At 42.1% G+C, this 15,317-nt stretch overlaps 1 protein-coding gene across 5 annotated transcripts in view; it reads right to left on the bottom strand.

Moving 5' to 3' along the window:
• Nucleotides 1-15,317, bottom strand: part of LOC137351772 (dipeptidyl peptidase 9-like) — a 146,885-nt gene that overhangs the window by 75,350 nt on the left and 56,218 nt on the right. For all 5 annotated transcript variants that reach the window (XM_068016580.1, XM_068016581.1, XM_068016584.1 and 2 more), the window contains 3 exons: nt 12,335-12,508; nt 2,017-2,185; nt 381-491 (listed from right to left, as the gene is read on the bottom strand). In XM_068016580.1, coding sequence (XP_067872681.1) covers nt 381-491; nt 2,017-2,185; nt 12,335-12,508 — 454 coding nt within the window. The remainder of the gene's footprint in view (nt 1-380; nt 492-2,016; nt 2,186-12,334; nt 12,509-15,317) is intronic.

Raw genomic sequence — 15,317 nt, 5'->3', positions numbered from 1 at the left:
TAAAAAAGACTGCATTTCTAGTCGTTTCTAGCCCAATGAGGAAGGAGGCAGTGCTGGATTTAGTTCTGGGGAATGAAGTACAGCAAGTGGGAGTATGTTGCAGTAGGAGAACATCCCACTAGTTTAGACTGAATTCAAAGTAAGGCAAATCATTAATGTGCTAACTTGCTGAAGGCAGTAAGATTTTTGAACTGGTTACAGATTGAAATGGAACACAGATTGTGGCTAGATGAACAATGTAATTGAAACACTGCAGAGCAAAGCCATTAAGAAACCTCCACTTCTTATAAATTTGAAGCCAAGAAAGTACTGAGAATTTTTATCCATTTTGAGGTTAATCTATCAACTGCAAGAACAGAGTACTGCAACCAAGGTCATACCTTCAGTTCCCGTAGGACACCACCAGTAACCTGTAAACCGGTCAAATTCTTCCTGTATTACAAAAGTTGCTACTCCTGCAGATTTGGGATCTTCTATTACATTAGGCAAACCTGGAAAAGAGAATATCTTAGTCACACTAAATTCTCCTGTGCAATTTAGTATACAGAACAATGAGGAAAATGTACATGTTTCTTAGTTGCTGGGCTACATCAATGCTCACCATGTCTTAATCATGGGCAACTAAACTGAATCAAAGCCAGACTGAAAGTCACCATCCAGTCATTACATTTCAAAAACAAAACTCATTAACTGAAACACTTGAGGACTCATTTTAAAGCACTATTGTAAATTTAAATATTATATGGAAGAGTCTAAAGCTTCTATATATGCAATAGATTTAATTTGACTCAAGGCTCTCCAGACAGCTGTCAGTAACTTCACTTTATATCTTTGGAGATCCCTGGTTAATCCCTGGTCAATTCGGCTTCAGTTTAGCTCAGTTCGTGACACATTTACTTCTACCGAATTAGAAGGTAGTGGATTTAAGTTCCATACTATGTCCTGAAAAAGTCTACACTGACATTCAAATATTAATGAGAGATTGAGTGCAGAATTATGAGTTATCCTTTGCCTGCCTTTTTGGCTCTATTTGAAAAGTAGGGAAGGAGTCTTCTAGTATCTTGGCCAAAATGTCCCTCCCAAATAATACTAACAGATTAGCACGCCATTTATTCTTGGACAATGCTGCTGGTGTAGAGCTTTGATATCATAAGGGTCACGTACACACAATATAGGGAACTCAAGAGGAAGATCTTTATCAAGAGAGTAGTTAGAGTGTGGAACTCATAAGCAGTTGAAAAAACTAGCACAGATAGATTTAAGGGGAAGCTAGATAAACATGAGGGAGAAAGGATATATTCATGAGGGTTAGATGAAGTAGGGTAGGAGGTGGCTCATGTGGAGCAGAAACATCAGCACGGACCTGCTGGGCCAAATAGCCTGTTTCTGTGCTGTAAACACTATGTAATATCACCTCGTAGCTGCAACAGCAGTGGTGATCTTATAGTTGACCTTCATATCCATTAAATAGATAGGCTCCTGCTCCTGACCACCTACAAGCAAGTTTGTTCATGAGGATAGGATCAGCAAACTGATAGCAGTTCCAACATCCAGACCCTCTCCCCCCACCCGCAACCCTCCAACCCACTCGCCTGCAAAAATACAGACTAGGGGCCCATATGAATAATGTCCACTTTAAAATAACAAGGTTAAATGTCAAACCAGAGAACAATACCCTGACTTGAGCAGGAGAGAACAGAATACTTGGGGCAAAAAATATTCTCAACAGTGCACTTTCCCCAACTTGCCACTTCCCTCAAAGCTAGTTTGAAACTAGCTTCAATATAAATAGAGAGAGTTGTGAGAAATAGCTCCATTGGAAACTTAGCTTAATTTTCTGCCAGCATTTGGTTTAAAGTATAACCAGTTGCTGCAGAAATTGCCTTGCTATGTTGATGGGGTGAACTGTACAGCTCCAGGAACCAAAGCTAGTCTTGCAAAGCCATTGCCTGAAATAGATCTACAACATTAATGTACTATAGCAGACTTTTACTACCCAAAGGTAAATTATTGCACCTTTATGGCAAAATGTTAATCGCTTCTCCTCGCCAGATCCAATATTTGATATCCACAAGTCATTGTTATTTATAAATGAGATGAAGGAGGGGTCTCCAGGACATATCTTAGGATCCATCCGAGGACCTGAACAATTTGTCTTAATCTCTACTGGCTTCATTGGCGACATCTGTAAAAGAGCAGACACCCAACTGGTTAAAAAAAAGGAACAAATAACGTCCGTGATAGCAAAGAACCATGGTGCTGACCACAGGTTAGCTGTAGGTAATACAAATCTAATTGTAACTTTAATTAGCAAAACACAAGACTATCAAATACTTCAGGGTCCCATATGGGTCCATTCGACTTTGTTAGTGAAGCTACCTCTGGTGAGATTTCATCTTTGTTCCACCCAAACTTTCTCCCCTCCTCTTTCAGAAAGTACAAATCCTCAAATCAATGGTTACACTTCATGTTTGAACCTAAACATTGACGAAGTTTCAGTAACAAAACTAAATACTTTTTCCCAACCCAGACAAATCTTGCTCCCCACTGTCCTTAGGTGAACGCTTTTCAACAGATAGGTTCACTGCAGAGCCTGGGAGCTCTGGTTAGCTGGGAGCAAAGTTCAACTTCTAAAAGCATAATATTCAGCCAGAGTGGTACGCTGAACTCATCCATGACAAATAGCCATAACCTGATGTGTTAAAGGGCCATCAAACTACTCTTCTGCACAGTAATTCCTCCTTTTACATACACATTTAAACAGTAAGGTCCAAGTACACTCTGCTTTCTTAAGTTACAATTGCTAGTATGTCAAAAACTATATAATAGTTTCTAATTCAAGTGTTCAGTACCCCCATTAACATGATTTGAATATTAAAATGATACATCAGCCCATAGCAACTAAACTTCAAAAAAATGTCCACATTTTTAACCTAGTCCCCTGCCCAGGTTGCACACTCCTCTCATAGTGGCGACTCCAACTAACGTACTATCCCAAAGTGTTCAGGCATATGACAGTGTCTCATCTAAATTTTTCATGACTCACCTGAGACACCAGGTGTTGTTCGGTGTTCAACCATGGAAAGCACCTCAACTGTGTCCAATTCCATCCTCAATTCATATCAGCCTGAGCCTGGCCTCACTTGATTGATTCTAGAGAGGAATCCCTGATTATTGTCTTTTTCCCTAACTAAGGAGCATCGAGGCTAACTGTAGAAACCCTAAGCCTGGCTCAGGTGAGACCTATTAACTCAAAAAGACCTGGGATCACTCGTCTGAGAGATTCAGTTCCATAACAGGCAATACGCTGACCGGGGAGCCGCAATGTTTGTCTTTTGTTCTCAATTAGTGATGCTAGTCACATGTAGAACAGAATTTACACAGATGCAGGAGATGTTCTTCATTGCACAAAGAATCATAGGAAGTAACAAAATGCAGCTCTGTTGACTCTTTATGATCAAATAACACACCGAGCACTGCATTTAATACAAGGCAAAATAGTCGTTTGGTAGGACGCTTCCAGTGTCCCTGACGACCACGTGTGCAGGAACTGTATCCATCTGCAGCTACTAGCTACCCGCATTACGGAGCTGCAGCTATTGGTGGATTCACTGTGGAGCATGCGCAGTGCTGAGATCGTCGTGGATAGCACGTTTAGCAAGGTGATCACACTGCAGGTAAATGCTGCAAAGGCAGAAAGGGAATGGATGACCACCAGACAGAGTAGAGGAAGGCAAGAAGGGAAGGAGTCCCCTATGGCTGACCCCCTCTCTAACAGATATACCACTTTGGATATTGTTGGGGAGATGGCTCAGGGGAAAGCACAAGAGCCAAGTTCATGGCACCATGGGTGGCTCTGCTGCACAGGAGGAGAGAAAGAAAAGTGGCAGGGCTATATTAATAGGTGATTCAATCACAAGGGGAACAGACAGAAGTTTCTGCAGCCACAAGAGACTCCAGGATGGTATGTTGCCTCCCTGGTGCTAGGATCAAGGATGTCTCTGAACGGCTGCAGGGCATTCTGAGAGTGGAGGGTGAGCAGCAGTTGTCGTGGTGCATAATGGTACCAATGACATAGGTTAAAAAAAGGGATGAGGTCCTACAACCTGAATATAGGGAGTTAGGACGTAAATTAAAAGTAGGACCTCAAAGGTAGTAATCTCAGGATTACTACCAGTGCCATGTGCTAGTGAGAGCAGGAATAGCAGGATATATCAGATGAATACGTGGCTGCAGAAATGGTGTAGGGGGGAGGGATTCAGATTCCTGGGACATTGGGACCAGTTCTGGGGAAGGTGGGACCAGTACAAGCTGGACGGGTTGCATCTGGGCAGGGTCAGGACCAGGACCAATTTCCTTGGGGGGTTGTTTGCTAGCGCTGTCTGGGAGGGTTTAAACTAGAATGGCAGGGGGATGGGAATCTGAGCAGGGATACAGAGGAGGGGGAAAACAAGGATAGAAATGAAAGACAAAGGTAAGAAGCAAAAGTGGAAGGCAGAGAAAACAAGGGCAAGAAACAAATGGGGCCATAGTGCAAAATAAAGCTAAGATAACTAAATGTTAAAAAGATAAGTCTAAAGGCAGTGTCTTAATGCGCAAAGCATTCGCAATAAGGTGGATGAATTAACAGCGCAAATAGATCGGTTATGATATAGTTGTGCTTACGGAGACATAGCTGCAGGGTGACCAAGGATGGGAACTGAACATCCAGGGTATTCAATATTTAGGAAGGACAGGCAAAAAGGGAAAGGAGGTGGGGTAGCGTTGCTAAAGGAGGAAATCATACAACAGCGAGGAAGGATATTGGCTCGGAAAATCATGTGAAATCTGTATGGGTGGAGCTAAGAAACACCAAGGGGCAGAAAACATTGATGGGGGCTGTCTACAGGCCCCCAAACAGTAGTGGAGATGTAAGGGATGGCATTAAACAGGAAATTAGAAACTCATGCAAAAAGGGTACAACTGTAATCATGGGTGAATTTAATTTACATATAGATTGGTCAAACCAAATTACCAATAATACTGTGGAGGAGGATTTCCTGGAGTGTGTACGTGACGGTTTTTTAGACCAATACGTTGAGGAACCAACTAGTGAACAGGCTATCCTAGATTGTGCAATTAGAAAGGATTAATTAACAATCTTGTTGTGCAGGGTCCCTTGGGGAGGAGCGACCATAACATGATAGAATTCTTCATTAAGATGGAGAGTGAAGGAGTTGAATCCGAAACTAGGGTCGTGAATCTAAATAAAGGAAATTACCAAGGTATGAGGCGCGAGTTGGCTATGGTAGATTGAGGAACTTTATGAAAAGGATACGCAATGGATAATATTTAAAGAACGTGTGCATGAATTACAACAATTATTCATTCCTGTCTGGCGCAAAAATAAAACCTGAAAGGTGGCTCAACCGCGGCTTACAAAAGAAATCAGGGATAGTATTAGATCCAAAGAGGAGGCATATAAAATTGCCAGAAAAAGCAGTAAGTCTGAGGATTAGGAGCAGTTTAGAATCCAGCAAAGGAGGACAAAGAGGATGATTAAGCGGGGGAACATAAAAACTGACTGTTAAAGCTTCTATAAATGTGTGAAGAGAAAAAGACTAGAAGAAAATTTCGGTCCCATGCAGCCAGAAACGGGGGAAATTATAATGGGGAACAAAGAAGTGGCAGAACAATTAAACACATACTTTGGTTTTGTTTTCACAAAGAAGGACACAAATAACTTCCCAGAAATGTTAGGTAACCAAGGGTCTAATGACAGGGAGGAACTGAAGGAAATCAGTATGAGTAAAAAAAAAAGTGCTCGGGAAATTAATGGGGTTAAAGGCGGACAAATCCCCAGGGCCTAATAATCTACATCTTGTGGCCCGGAAATAGTGGATGCATTGGTGGTCATCTTCCAAAGTTCTACAGACTCTGGAGAAGTTCCTACAGATTGGAGGGTGGCAAATGTAACCCCACTAGTTAAAAATAGAGGCAGAGACAAAAAAACAGGGAATTACAGACCAGTTAGCCTGACATCAGTAGTGGGGAAAATGCTGGAGTCTATTATAAAGGACGTGATAGCAGAACACCTGGAAAGCATAAACGGGACTGGACAAAGTCAGCATGGGTTTACGAAAGGGAAATCATGCTCAACAAATCTACTGAAGTTTTTTGAGGATGTAACTAGCAGAATAGATAAGGGAGAACCAGTGGATGTGGTGTATTTGGATTTTCAGAAGGCTTTTGATAAGGTCCCACATAAGAGGCTAGTGTGCAAAATTAAAAAACATGGGATTGGGGGTAATTTACTGGCATGGATTGAGAATTGGTTGACAGACAGGGAACAGAGAGTAGGAATAAATGGGTCTTTTTCCGGGTGGCAAGCAGTGACTAGTGGGATACCGCAGGGATCAATGCTTGGGCCCCAGCTATTCACAATATATATTAACGACTTGGCTGAGGGAACTAAATGTAACATTTCCAAGTTTGCCGACGACACAAAGCTGGGGGGGGGAAATGTGAGCTGTGAGGAGGATGTAAAGAGGCTCCAATGTGATTTGGACAAGTTGGGTGAATGGGCAAATGCATGGCAGATGCAGTATAACGTGGATAAATGTGAGGTTATCCACTTTGGTTGTAAAAACAAAGGCAGATTATTTGAATAGTGATAGATTGGGAAAGGGGGAGGTGCAACGAGACCTGGGTGTCCTTGTACGCCAGTCGCTGAAAGCAAGCATTCAGGTGCAGCAAGCAGTTAGGAAGGCGAATGGTATGTTGGCCTTCATTGCAAGAGAGTTTGAGTACAGGAGCAAGGATGTCTTACTGCATCTGTAGTAGTGTGAGGAAGGATGTTCTTGCCACGGAGGGAGTGCAAAGAAGATTTACTAGGCTGATTGCTGGGATGGCAGGATTGACGTATGAGGAGAGATTGGGTCGACTAGGCCTATATTCACTAGAGTTTAGAAGAATGAGAGGGGATCTCATAGAAACCTACAAAATTCTAACAGGACTAGACAGGCTAGATGCAGGGAGGATGTTCCCGATGGCTGGGGAGTCCAGAACCAGGGGTCACAGTCTCAGGATACTGGGTATGCCATTTAGATATGAGATGAGGAGAAATTTCTTCATTCAGAGGGTGGTGAACCTGTGGAATTCTCTACCGCAGAAGGCAGTGGAGGCCAAGTCATTAAATCTATTCAAGGAGATAGATATATTTCTTAATGCCAAAGGGATCAAGGGATATGGGGAGAAAGCGGGAACAGGGCACTGAATTAGACCATCAGCCATGATTTTTTTCTGAATGGCGGAGCAGGTCCAAAGGGCCGAATGGCCTACTCCTGCTCCTATTTTCTATGTTTCTATGAATTTCAATGCCAGTGAGACGCTAGGTATATAGGCCATACATCCCAAAGACTGGCAGATCATAACAATATGCCCTTTCTGCTGTTCACAACGGGCAAGGTAAAGGCCGTACCCAATCAGCCCGTGCTTGTAAAACTCAAAACACAATGTCCAACATTAGATGGGATTCTGCGATTGGACAACATTTTGTACAAGGGAAAGAGCCAGCAATCAAACCAGCACTAAAAAAATTTTGTTGACTGTTCCTCTACAGTAGAGAACAAGATTAGAGAGACAGGATCATTGTGGAAAATCTCAAAGACCTTGCCTTTCAGTTACCGGTGAGTCTAAGTGTGAAGGGTGCAAAACTAGCTGCGGTCGTTTTTATGGTGACACAACCACACGTTTCCCCTACCGGTTGATACATATTTTGATAGTGTGAAACAGTTTAACCGAGATCCCCGTAGGAAATAGGAGGTCCGATGAGTTCGCAAAGATGGGGCCCCGAGTTCCCCGTATGGCAGTGCGTTGATAAAGACTGTAGAAACCAATCAACATGTGTGAAACCATTCAACATTGGGGGCTCTTGGCTCTATTATGTTGCAAAAGATGACGTCAACGCCCCTTGGCTCTGTACCGTGGGCGTATGGGGGCGAGAAGCATCAACCACCCCAACAACAAGCGACCGATCTCCCTTGCCCTACTTTAACTGCAGGACCAGGAAATGGACTTGCGATCATAAAACTAATAAAATTGTATGTGATAACGTGCAGCATTAGTTGGTACTGGTAATATGGACTATCTCAGATATCCAGCTACCTGACTGGTGCCCTGAGAAAACAAGAGGATTGTCTACATATGGTTCACGGATGTTAGAACAAACGTGGCAAAATGAGGCAAATTGGTGCGGGACAGGTGCCAGTTTGGATAAATGACACCTAGTTGGAGTACTTAGCTAGTCACTTCTTTTCTTTGGCCTCCTTATCTCGAGACAATGGGTAAGCGCCTGGAGGTGGTCAGTGGTGTGTGGAGCAGCGCCTGGAGTGGCTATAAAGGCCAATTCTAGAGTGACAGGCTCTTCCACAGGTGCTGCAGAAAAATTTGGTTGCCGGGGCTGTTACACAGCTGGCTCCCCCCTTGCGCTTTTGTCTTTTTTCCTGCCAACTGCTAAGTCTCTTCGACTCGCCACACTTTAGCCCCGCCTTTATGGCTGCCTGCCAGTTCTGTCGAACGCTGGCAACTGACTCCCACGACTTGTGATCAATGTCACAGGACTTCATGTCGCGTTTTCAGACGTCTTTAAAGCGGAGACATGGACGGCCGGTGGGTCCAATACCAGTGGCGAGCTCGCTATACAATGTGTCCTTGGGGATCCTGCCATCTTCCATGCGGCTCACATGGCGAAGCCATCTCAAACGCCGCTGACTCAGTAGTGTGTATAAGCTGGGGATGTTGGCCGCCTCGAGGACTTCTGTGTTGGAGATACGGTCCTGCCACCTGATGCCAAATATTCTCCAGAGGCAGCGAAGATGGAATGAATTGAGATGTCGCTCTTGGCTGACATACGTTGTCCAGGCCTTGCTGCCATAGAGCAAGGTACTGAGGACACAGGCTTGATACACTCGGACTTTTGTGTTCCGTGTCAGTGCGCCATTTTCCCACACTCTCTTGGCCAGTCTGGACATAGCAGTGGAAGCCTTTCCCATGCGCTTGTTGATTTCTGCATCTAGAGACAGGTTACTGGTGACAGTTGAGCCTAGGTAGGTGAACTCTTGAACCACTTCCAGAGCGTAGTCGCCAATATTGATGGATGGAGCATTTCTGACGTCCTGCCCCATGATGTTTGTTTTCTTGAGGCTGATGGTTAGGCCAAATTCATTGCAGGCAGCCGCAAACCTGTCGATGAGACTCTGCAGGCACTCTTCAGTGTGAGATGTTAAAGCAGCATCGTCAGCAAAGAGGAGTTCCCTGATGAGGACTTTCCGTACTTTGGACTTCGCTCTTAGACGGGCAAGGTTGAACAACCTGCCCCCTGATCTTGTGTGGAGGAAAATTCCTTCTTCAGAAGACTTAAACGCATGTGAAAGCAGTAGGGAGAAGAAAATCCCAAAAAGTGTGGGTGCGAGAACACAGCCCTGTTTCACGCCACTCAGGATAGGAAAGGGCTCTGAGGAGGAGCCGCCATGTTGATTTGTGCCTTTCATATTGTCATGGAATGAGGTGATGATACTTAGTAGCTTTGGTGGACATCCAATCTTTTCTAGTAGTCTGAAGAGACCACGTCTGCTGACGAGGTCAAAGGCTTTGGTGAGATCAATGAAAGCAATGTAGAGGGGCATCTGTTGTTCGCGGCATTTCTCCTGTATCTGACGAAGCTAGTCACACAAAGGATAAAATTACCCGGTGCCAACTCAGAAAACTTGTTAAAGTATGGAAAGGTCAGGAGTGTGTAAATACAAGATCTATGAGTATTGGAGTAGTAGTGGGAATACCTGTAATTCCAAGGGATAAGTTAGGGATGCAACTTTATACAAAGTAGAAAATATAAGGGGAAGAAATTACATAAAATACTATGATATATTACCCTATGCTGTGGAAATTGGGAGAGATATAATTGGGACAGTATTGTCTAAGTGTAGTCTGGAATACCAGGTGGTCATATGTCCTCATCCTATATATAAAACAGCAGAGCCAAAATGTGGATTTAATGCCACAGTAAATTGCATCATGGAGACTAGGAAAGCAGAATCAGGGCTAACCCATGTGGCCTATATGGGAAAGGGGAGATATTGCTTAAACACCACGATGAAGGAATACCAGTATGGACATAACTGAACTTGCCCAGTGAGCAACAGTACGTTTTGTTTCAACCCACAAATACCAACTAAAGAGGGAAGATAGAGTTGGTAGACATACATAAATGGAAGACAGAAACTGTGACAGAACGTATTGAGTAGGACTTGATTCATTACAGGGACAGGTGGTAGGAATATGGGATTAGTGTAGGATTAGTTTAAATGGGTGGTTGATGGTCGGCACAGACTCGGTGGGCCGAAGGGCCTGTTTCAGTGCTGTATCTCTAAATTAAAAACTTTTTTAAAAATTACCTCTGGGAATATGAATATACTAATCAGCCATTGCCCACACATTTGGGTAAAGAGAGACAGCAGCTAAAAGCCATTGGTGAAGTGTACTACAAACTGGAACAGTCAAAGAAGCTACAAGATGAGACTGACGAGATAAACGATTCTACTTGGTGGAAGGACATATGGAACTGGGGGTCAAATATGCAGCTACAACCCTGGTTTAGAATTATCTCCCATGTCCGGATAGTGGTTTTGGGTATCCTGGTGTTATATGTGACACACTTAATTTGGAAACTTAAAAAAAATCAATGAAGGAATGAGAGGATGTATGGACACAGGTTGGACAGCTACCTTAAAGACAATCAGTATTCGAACTTGCTCTACAAAAAGATAGACAATTATGTAACACAAGCATAATCGTATAACCTATGAGTGGATACTTCAAATGAATTAATGAACGATCAATATACTCTTTAAAAAAAAAAATTGCGACTATATTATGTTGGCACAAGTGATTGTTTATGTGATAGTGATTCTGAAATTGCGCTTTCTTTAACATTGCTTTATGTATGCTTTTCCTTTAGTAATGAAATTATGACTGTACAAGGGCATGATTTAGAAGAATGAGCAATGTAATAAAATAGAAAATTTATAAGTGTCAAAGGGGGGACTGTAGGCCCTGAAAAGTTGGTCAAGTAACGCTTTATACCCAGCATGCTCTAAGGCAACTAAAGATAAGCGCAGAACTTGCTGAAGTAAGCTAACAAACATGTCGCAGCTTGTGGTTAGGGATATGTGACTATTAGACTAGAGTGTTGAACAAGAATAAATAAAAGAGGAACAGATATAGGGGAACGGACGGAGGTTATTGTAAACAAGTCTGGACTTCTGTCCAGGTGGCTAAATGGCTAATGCTTGCCAAAGTTGAGATAATGCTTGAAGATTTGTGCAAAACAAGATCACGTGAGTCATGGGTTGAGCAAGGAGCCTTCAAAGAATATATATGGGTTAACACTGGAGGGTATTCCCAGCGAGAACCTGGGAACAACTCTCGAAGGCAGGACCCCGAGTCTGGAGGCTCAGTGATCAACCGTGACAAGAGACGGATCACCTGTGTTGACAGGTAGTATCTTGTACAAGTGAGACTTGTACTTATTTGGTGTCTAAATAAAACTGTTGTAAGCATTTGTATGCTTTGTGATTTTAGTACTAATAAAGTGAAGTTATACGAGACTTTGGTTTCAGTGTATCTTTGTCTGTCACGTCAGTCAGTACCCTACAAAAAAAAAACTTTCAACAATTTGCTAAATAATCCTCAGTGTGCTAAGAATTACGCTGACAAACAATTTAAGATGGTTAGTCGGGCTCTCAGTGTGGCGCATTTGCGTGCACTGAAAGCTACATATATTAATACACAGGGCCCTGTTCTTTACTAACAGAAAAACATGTACACATTGCGCCTCTTTCAGCTAAACAAAATAAGTGACTGCCATTCGCTGGTTCATGCCTTAGGGCAATGCCTTGACCAATCAGAGCCAAGCTGCCTGGTTTAAATTTCAAACAAAGCTGGTTAGTTAACGGTCAGCATAAACTGGTGCATTTTCCATAGCAACGCCTCTACCAGAGTCCACTTGCCAACCAATCATCACTCTTTTCTCGTACAGTATAAATTTGTTGTTTGCCTTACATTGGTATTCTTGATTTGTCCTGATGAGTGCAAGGCAAAAAGCTTTGACAAATGTCTATTTTCAGCAATACACAAACCAAAATATAATTTTAATTGCAATTAATCACTCCAAAGCTTCAAGTAATGCAAACAGTGTGCACAGCCCTAATAGAGGTAGCTAGAAAAACAGCAGGAAATCTGATCAGACATGCAAGGACCCGACTACCAGTGGCTTCAGCATCAAATCTATACTTACATTAAATCCATTTGTCCCTCCATCCTTGCAATAGAAAAGACTATTGCTAGCTTGGAAGAGGAAAAGCCCACTATCCCTGTGATAGTCATATGAGGTAATTCCAAATGTCCCGAGGCGCTTCCTCTCACGCAGGAGCTCCTCTTCCCGTGAGTACATCCCATGGTGTGGAGTCGCCTATAAGATAACCACAAGAACAAAACTAATTTGCATCAATTCTTTGAATAACAATGTGTAATTATTAGCAGAACTATGATACACTAATTAGATCTACTCAAAACAATCCAAAAACCTGTCTGGTTCTCACCTGGAGCCACTGTGTTTTTTACATCAGTATGCACATATGCAAAACTACTTGTATGAATTAAAACTATGAATAGGATGCAGAATACAGTGCACAGCAGGGAATGGATTGGATGCTTTTGGAGGCTGTCACTATTTTAATTCAGGAACTAGAAGATAGCATAGTGGTGTGGTACTGGACAAGTTATCTAGAGGTCATGAGTCCAAATCCCACCACGGCAATTTGTGAAACTTAATTTAATAAATCTGGTGGGCTGACACTGAATAAGCAAAGCTACCTGCCTGTCATTAAAACTGAACTGATCCACTAATACCCTTCAAAAAACAGAACCTGCCTACCTGTAACACTAGTACCACACTTTTCGATTGACTCTTTCAGTGGCCTAGCGCAATCGATAGGTAACTTAGCACCCTGAGGGAACTAGAAAGGAGCAAAAAAAAAAGTCGCCTCGTCAGAAAAAAACACAAATCCCAGACATCATTGCCTTTGTGCCACGTTTGTGTGGAAGGTAGAAAGCATACTGATAACCAGAAATCCAGCTTAAGTAAATATTTGATCAGTCTCCTCGGCTGGCTGCTAGTGTAAGACAGGATATGTGTCAGCCCAATCAGTGTTGCCCTTAGTGACCCATTCAAGAGCTACATTAGCAGAGGGTCTACAGCAGGTTTCCTAGCTCCTCAACCACAAAAGAGTGCGCAAAATAGGGACCACTAGAGGGAAATAACGCTCCTGAAAACAAGAGGCAAAAGTATACTGTGATTAGTGCGCCTTGGAAAGGCAAAGTCCACTAAAGATTTAGGAGACGTCATGAACCAATACTGGAAATGCCATTGAAGCTGTTCCTTTGTACAAAGCAACTTGAATTCCTCAGTGGAATTTTTTTTTTTTTAAAGTGAAGTTAGCAATTTATAAATGCCGAAGGCCACCATTCTCCGCTCTCTTGTTGCATTGGTTTTTGCCATCCGATGCAAATCATCTCCTCAGATAAACCTCCCTTGCGGAAAGTACCGAGCCACAACGCAACAGCAACTCTCACTCAATACATTAATTCAACAGTTTCTCTTCACTTAGTTGAAAAGAATTACAACAGTAATCTAACAGTAATTATTGAAAGTTGTTTCCTTGCAATAAAAAGATTTTTAAAATAAAGGTGTCACACTCACGAGAAGTGCAGCAATGAAAACACAAACTGCAAAAAATTACAATTTTATAAGACTGGTATATTTGCTGTCAACAAAATAGAGGACAAGTCATATGACCCATATCAACCCCTGCACTAAAATCCACATCCACTGGAACTGAAACCAACTAATGCCGTCTGCATGGAAATGAGACAGCTGATCAAACATGGATGTGAGCTATACACAAATCAAAATAAGACAAAGGCACTCCCCAGAATCTACATCCCCAGCTACCCTTCACCACAATAGTGTGTGAACAGCCCTCATATTATTAAAATAGGGCCAGCAAAAGCTATTGTACTAACCCATCAACAACTGAAACCTGTGGTTGCATGGGCAAAACCAACACTTGAGTTAATCTTTAAAAGGGTCTTTTTCAGTTCAGAACATCAGTTATTAACATCAGTCTGGACTCTCTAGCCATGGTCAACATCAAAAGCCATCTTGAATTCCAATACACAGGCTGAGAGAGACCGATCAGTTCCAGCTAACACAGGCTGAAAGCCAACTGCAGCAAAGAGAGTGCCTTTTAAAACACCCCTCCACCTGTGAAAACTGAAGTAATCAGCACCGTCTTCAAACTGAAATGATCTGCAAGACTTAGCAACCCACCAAATACAAGGCAACCAGCTAACAGACCTGAAACTTTAAAACTCACTTTCCAAGAGGATCCCACAAGTTTTTCCTGAAATAACAGACTTTTACATCTTGAACTCTTAACACCTCTTACCCTTCTATCTATCTTCTCCTGTGTGTGCACGAGAGAGAATGCAAACATTTCGGGTGAATATTGTTCAATAAATATTTAATCTTCAGTTTTCTTGTAGGTTTAAAACAATCACTTTGACAAACCGAACACAGGGACTGAAACACGAGTAAAAACAGCAGTCAGTGAGAGGTAAAAAGTGGAAACAAGCTACACCATCACCCACCTGTCCATGACATCGGCAAAAAAAAACTTTGCCACACCTGAATGAACAGTATTGAAAATCATTACTTAGCATTCTAACCTGCTATCAGGGCCACTGCTGTCCTAAACCATGTGAGGAACGATTAGATTAATTTAAGAAAAAGAAAGCAATCTTCAACATAAACACCAGTTATATATGCAATAACATTGCAGCTTTGGTGAAATACAGAACTTTTGCGCTTTGCTGAATGACTAAAGAGCTGAATTGAGATTTTTCATTACAAAAAAATTTACCAGAAATGTACTAGATTTAGGTTTCAAAGATGCAATATTTGTGGGAAGTAACAGAACATAAGATTGACCACACCCAGCAGTGAGATTCTAAAATTGTCCTTGGCTACTTTTGATCCTAATTAATTTTAATACCTGGACCATTTTTAGCAGGTGTTTAGAATATGGATGCAAATGCAAAAAGAAAAAATACGTTTTTCCTCAAAAATATACTTACTTAATAAAAATTCATTAAAAAATGAATTACAGAACAATTCAAATTGGACATTAGATAATGAATAATACAGATCAGTTTCTTTC

Source organism: Heterodontus francisci, chromosome 36, assembly GCF_036365525.1.
Source record: "Heterodontus francisci isolate sHetFra1 chromosome 36, sHetFra1.hap1, whole genome shotgun sequence".
NCBI lineage: Eukaryota > Metazoa > Chordata > Chondrichthyes > Heterodontiformes > Heterodontidae > Heterodontus > Heterodontus francisci.
The sequence above is the reverse complement of the archived record's forward strand: the minus strand, read 5'-3'. Positions and strand labels throughout refer to the sequence as shown.